The following is a 7,006-nucleotide window of genomic DNA, read 5'->3' as shown; positions in this document are numbered from 1 at the left end:
TACGCCCACAATGGTAGCAGCGACGAGCCTTGACCCATTACCTAATGGTTACAGGCAGGCGCGCTAACCACCACGCCACGGCACCGGACAATATATTGTATACTAGTTTCAAATCAGCTATGCAATGTTTTACCCAACATGAGTTCCGTGTCTATGTTTGTTGAAATACTCAGCTAAACAGAAATATGGCATTAATAAGTAAACATTACAACCAATAAGTTAGGTTTGTTTCACAGGATTGTGTTTCTAACTATCCGTGCCTCTCCTGTGTTTGAAAAGTGTTGCCGATATGTATGTACCTAACAGAACATAACTATCTGCTCGCATACAGTACCGAAGATCAGGTTAATTACAACAACAAAGAGAATCACACATGAGATATAAAAGAAAAGCTTTTAAAAAAAGGTTGTCGACTATTCACAAATGCCATATACATATATATATAATACAACACATCATGCATAATATATTTAGTTCCAACCCACATGTGCACTTGGGTAAAGTTGAATCCTCCAACAAACTTGGTAAAAGTTGAAACATTCGTTTGGTGTAAACGATAATGTTGTACGAGCTTTCATCCAATGTATTGAGTGGGGGTAGTAGGTTAAAATCACAAGCATTGATGATGTCAAGTCTTAGTATGGTGAAGTATGTGGTGAAAGCCCTGTGAAAATAAAGCTTGTATTGTATAGGTTGTTAATACAAGCTCATTTATGTTGTATCGTTGTTGGGAATATAAAGGTTGGATGAGGTGTGTATTGTTGTTATATGGGTGTTTCTAATATAAGTAGCTACTTTTAGAACTATTTTTGACTTGAGTGACTTATCTGTGGTTGTCACTCCCATGCCCACAGTCAAGCTGCTGGAGCTATTGCAGTGTGTGGATAAGCAGACATGACTTTTGGTTGGTTTGGTCATTTATATCCTCGTGGGTGGGAACTTGAGTGACTTATTCATGGTTGCCACTTCCACGCCCACAGACTAGACTTGACCACTGTACACACCTTAACAACACCATACTACCATATAAAGTTACCTGCAGAATGAGAAAGTATCTTTAGCCGTCAGCACAAGTTGTCTAAGGTCAGACAACTCGTTTTCTTTGTTCTTGATTGCCGTGAAGTTACAAACTGGTGGTGGAAACCTGGTTTTCCCGAGGTAGATTATAATGTTGGTTGTTTGTTTGACCCGTTGTAACAACTTCACTATGCTGGATTGTTGGTGTAGACAAAATGTTTCATGTGATGGCACAAACATGATTGTGAGGTTCGCCATTGTGTCTTCTATTACCTAGTGATGATGTAACAATGGATAAACTATGTTTGCTAATATGTGTCAAAATGTGATCTTCTGCCAGTTGAGCAGTGAGTTATCTAAAATGACTATCATTTCATCAGTGATAAACACATGCCACCACAATGATAAATAATAGCAGCAACGAGCCTTGAACTTGAACCTATAATATAAGGGCTAGTCACTACTGCCAAGCGAGTTACTGCTACACCATTAAATGTTATCACTAAATTAGGTTCTTACTTTTTGCGATGCTTTTAAATGAGTCGGGAAATACGACTCAGCAGTTGTTAGGTTGCCAACTGAGCATTGTGAATCGACAATTTCCATGCATTTCTCCGACAACTGTATGTTGGTTCTTAAAAAAACAAATTTCATAAGTTTGCGTTTTGTTTCATACACTTCGTGCAGTTTACAAGTTACAATTTTGTGGGGGATTGTTTTTAATATGGATGACAATTTAGACAACCCACTTAGTGACTAATGGATTAAGCAATTACCACTTCGTGTCCTGGCCAATGACACATTCGCCCACAATGGTAGCAGCTACAGTAGCCCGCTCATTTCTTGCAATAATTTAACATTATGCAAGGGCCCAACACCCACAATGAAAGCAGACTAAGAAGCCACAAAGAAAACCACTGTGTCAAAACTTTCCAAAACACAAAACCCCAAAACACACACTCCGGCAAACCTGCATGAACCAGGGTGAATATAAGGAAAGTCGTTGAAGAACAACGAGGAACAAATCCATCGTTTGTTGTACATCTCGCGGAACGTACATCCAGGACTGTATGGAACATCATTGTTTATGATGTCATAATAGGTGGGTGGGGCACGACATGAGTTGGGGGATTGACATTCACCAAGTTCTAGAATAATACAATTGTTAACAATTAAAATTATTACACACAATGTTGGAAATCTTAGCATTAGTTAAATAATAGTTAAAAAAACACAGACTTTCTGTATAATATAAAATATTAGAAAATTTTCTTTATTTTTTTAATGTCAGTTTAAAAACTAAAATCATCTTAAAATCAACAACCACTATGACGTAACAACAACGTGAACATCCATTATGACATCACAAACCTGATGAATACAACGCTCGGAACCCTGGTCGTTCAACCGAGTTATCCGAGTTGAAGGTTACCGTGACGATGGCCCCTGGGGTCGATTGGTATGATACGGGTGACCGCACATCACCCGAGTAGCGTTGCGTAACATTTCCGTTGTCGAATATCTAGAAATATTTAAAAATGGGGTCAAAATGGAAGTGTGGGGCGTTTTTGAGGTAATGGGCCAATTGTGATCAAAATCTCGGGTTCTATGGAGTGCCACACTGTACGACCTGGGCCAAGGCACAGTTGGACTATTACCTTGACACCCAGGGTGCTACAACCCAATAATGACCAATGAGTTAGAACAGCGGTTCCCAAACTGGGGTCTACGGACCAAAAAAAAGCAACGATTGTGATCCAATACCAAACATTAAGAAGTTAATTGCAGCAAAACAAGTGCACGCATTCCATTAAACAGCTTGTCCTATTTAATAGATCTCGCTTTTTCTTTCATTGGTGTGGTTTTTGCATTTTTCCTATATAGCATTCTTTGATTTTTATAAATCATAGAAAAATTCCCAAACTTTTCTATATACTGCCACGAAATATAGAAAAGTTTAGGAACCATTAAGTTAGAACATTTGCTGTTAGGTGTTTTGCCACTTAAGCTTAACAGTACATCAATTCCAGTATCTTAGAACCCCAGTCGTCATCCACATATGATGAAACTAACTTTGCACCTTTCGACTAACCCAGCCTTCTATCACAGAACTTACTTCAATATAATCATACTCAGCTTCAGTGTTGAGGGTCGTGAATGCGATGTTAATGACTTTGTTATACCCTGGTGCAGTGACCGACCATGCACACTCCAAGTTAGCATCATAATTATTCGGGAAGTTTGGTGATGTCATTTCCTGCGGTTCCGAACCAGCGAGCAACTCAAACTCACAAAGGTCTGGAGTTTTAAGGAAAAATAGAAATCAAAAAGTTTGTACAGCATATAGATCAGGAACCATAGTATTTTAAAGGAAAATGATGGCATAAGTCTCCTATTCAATCAGAAGACTATAATAGGTCTATGATTTAGATCACAATAAAGGACAACATTAAAAGATGTCACAATCTCCAACAATCCAACATATTAAATAAACAAATCTATAAATTCTATGAAATTAAGCAATCTTGGAAGATAAAATATTGTTCCAAACTGACTCAAAGATTCAGTAAAATTTTGTTCCATTTCTTCAGGAATTTCTGCAAAAAAATAAAAAAAGGTTGATACAGGTATCTGTATAAAACAAAACACTCATGTTATAATGGCTGTCGTTGCCCTGCCATGCAAGCATAAATAAGCTCTATACGTGGTAACTCGTAAGCAGGCACGAGGTGTATAGAACAGAACACCCGAGTTATACTGACTATCGTTGCACTATCAAATATAAACAGTCAAATTACACTTATTACCGTGGCCACACATGGATAAACAAGTTACATTCTTCATCAACGTTAACTTAAATTTCAACCACCACCCCTCCTATGCTTACCCCATGCTTGGTAGGTAAGGGTGAATCCTTGTCTATTAACCAAATCGTCCGACACAAAATGCAGGAGAACAAAATGATGGCGCGTTACCACCGGTTCTACTGCAGAGGAACCACTCAAGCGTAGAAACGGGGAATTTCTGGCTGCTTCAGTTAAGTCCTCGTAATTGTAAAGCTGTAATAATAAACAATTTAAATTTAGAATGACCAAATGTTTAACAAAATAATTTATATATATCTTAGAAATTAGAACACAGCGTAAAAGATTAAATTATAAACAATGAAGAGATAGGAATTAGAAGCAAAACAGCAACTTTTCCCCTGCAAACTGAATTTACCTGCAGACAGAGCGTTGGTAAAGTAATTCTGGTACCTTCTAGTAGCAGGCTACTACTACTGGTGCAATATGTTATGTATGTAATACGTTGGTTAGGGGTTTAGGGGAGAATGGGTTCTTCACTAGCGGTATAGTTTTGAACAGGTAAATAAGCTATACATTGTGCTGCACAAAAAGGATCATTTATAGTGGACTTGCACTTAGAATACATACTAGCCTTATATCGTATATTACCTCTAAGACATCACAACACTGTTCGGTATCAAAGTTACCGAACGTTATATTCACTACATGCCCGACCCCTGCAGTGATCAACCACCAACAGTTTGTATTGGAATCGTAATCTCTCGGGTAATTTGGTGACGTAAACACACGTCGCGTTTCAACGTCGGCGTAGAAGTGCGTTTCCCCGCAACTCGCTGTATAAAAATGCCTTTAGTTGTTTTGTTTGTGACGTTTTTTCTAGAACTCCTTCTATGACGTCACAATGAAATTCTAGAATCTTGCTTGGCGGGTTTTAAATTATGAATTCGAATTGCTTAGATCCGATACAAGATAGTGAGAACGTTGTTATTACTAATTTTGGGGCATGTCCTGTACCATACCACGAGGTAATATAGGTTTTATACGCCCCTAGCACTGTAGACTGCGCCTTAACTCAATTTTTCACAACCCATTAGTAACCGCAGGGTTGGTCCTATTACAGTTAAGTGTCTTGCCCAAGGACACTCACGACTAAAAGAGGCAAACCTCAAATAACAAACAGGTATGAGATAAAACTTACGTGCTGGTTTAACAGGTGATGGCGACTCAAAGGGATTTGCCTCTGTGAACACAACGAACATTAAACAACATAAAAATAAACAAGTTACAACATGCTGTTATTGGAAATATGAAATAACAAATGCGTTTACCACAGAAAAAGATTATCATTTGATACACCAAAATAAATAGTAATAGGGCGAATAACATGGTTTATGTTTTTAATCTATTTTTCCTTGTCCCATTTGGTAGTAAACAAATATTGTTTACAGAATAATGTACCCGCATGTTCACGACCCTTAAAGAGCGTTGTTAATTGTTAACAACACGATTGAGAAATATGGGACTTCGGTGTTTACGGTATCACATCTTACCCCACAGTAATTATAAATAACTCACCGGGTTCAACTGGTGGAGTCTGAGAACGAACTCCTGAAATTAAACATTAATAAAAATGCGTTTGTTTTTAAACACCTAACAGGGCTCGGGCGGATTATTAAGATCGAAGACGCCGGGTTTGAATCTGCTCCGGTTGGCATTGTTTATAGATTTAGGCGATAAACCTGGACAGGAATGGTTAAACTGAAGGGTGTTTTAAAACGTGGCGGAACTCTAACTTATTAACAATAATTCATGAACAAGTTTAGTCTATGTTGTGCAAAATTGCTGGATGCTGTAAAGTTGATATAAGCTCCGCACAAGCCTTGTGTCAGGTTTAGTTAACAACAGAAGCCATGCAAACCTTGTGCGATGACGTAGGTAGTCAAAATTGTCTTGTAAATCCAGATGCATAATGACTTCATAATATCACCCTGTGACGAAAGAATTCTCCAATTTTAGAAAAGGATTGTGAGATTACGATGTGAGTGTATGTTTATTTATAACGTCATAATACCTTTATTGTAATATCGTAAATATTTGTCCCCAGGTGATTTTAATATTCACACTAATCCATGCACTCCTTGCTTATCTCCGCCTATATGAATGACCAACCAATGTGATAAGTATTAACTACGGGATCTGGCCTTTAACCTATTGGCAAGAATGCGATGTTATGTTGCGTTAAATCTGCTGTATACTAAACTAATCTCAATGTGTTTCAGACAGTTTGCCTCGTGATCAGTGTAAAAGAGGTTACTATACACCAAGTTACTGTCCGAAACATTTGCTGATCATGAGTTTAGTATACAGACTGTAACTTGGTTCATCATCAGTGTAAAAAAGGTTACTGTCCACCAAGTTACTGTCCGAAACATCTGCTGATCATGAGTTTAGTATCCAGACAGTAACTTGGTCCATCATCAGTGTAAAAAAGGTTACTATCCACCAAGTTACTGTCCGAAACATCTGCTGATCATGAGTTTAGTATCCAGACAGTAACTTGGTCCATCATTAGTGTAAAAGAGGTTACTATCCACCAAGTTACTGTCCGAAACATCTGCTGATAATGAGTTTAGTAACCAGACAGTAACTTGGTCCATGATCAGTATAAACCAAGTTACTATCTCTCAGCATACTCTGCTAATCACGTGCGGTTGGAATCTACGGTCTATAACACGCTGACGTCTCGACCAAAACAAACCGACAGCTTATCTGCCCACACACCATGGCTTAGCTGCAATAACATATTTTACTCTTTGCTTCCCGTTATATTAACCTTACCAACGAAATACTTAACGAATTCGTGATTCGTATTAAAGTGCTAAGTTACTATTTCCCGGGGCGAGAGTCGACAAGTGATTCGCAGCAAATGCTCGAAAATAAAACCTCTGGTATTAATGTCGCCTTTCGCCTTGAGGAATCCGAGCAGACCTCCAAATACATGAGGTCGCGAAGTGATAGAAACGTGAAGATATTAAAAACCGGTTACACTGGAATCGTATTCACATCCATTATTCTACATATAGGGTGTATCGAGTACTTAACACCAACACTGTATACAGAATAAACTGCCCTTTAATCTTACAACTGTATATAAATATTGAAGCATTTGAGCATTGGAGTCA

General features: G+C 38.1%; 1 protein-coding gene across 1 annotated transcript; it reads right to left on the bottom strand.

Moving 5' to 3' along the window:
* Window positions 1-485: 485 nt before the first annotated feature.
* Window positions 486-6,052, bottom strand: LOC100175611 (the record flags this gene model as incomplete). The annotated part of the gene is given in 13 exon segments (XM_018816669.2): window positions 486-664; window positions 1,037-1,290; window positions 1,537-1,651; window positions 1,988-2,165; window positions 2,389-2,539; window positions 3,134-3,315; window positions 3,573-3,614; window positions 3,905-4,076; window positions 4,473-4,657; window positions 5,023-5,064; window positions 5,400-5,432; window positions 5,743-5,812; window positions 5,896-6,052. Coding segments are annotated over 12 exon segments (1,594 nt in total), but the record flags the coding sequence as incomplete, so codon positions are not given.
* Between the last annotated feature and the right edge of the window lie 954 nt (window positions 6,053-7,006).

This window comes from Ciona intestinalis, unplaced genomic scaffold, assembly GCF_000224145.3.
Source record: "Ciona intestinalis unplaced genomic scaffold, KH HT000498.1, whole genome shotgun sequence".
NCBI lineage: Eukaryota > Metazoa > Chordata > Ascidiacea > Phlebobranchia > Cionidae > Ciona > Ciona intestinalis.
This window is presented reverse-complemented; position numbering and strand designations above follow the sequence as displayed.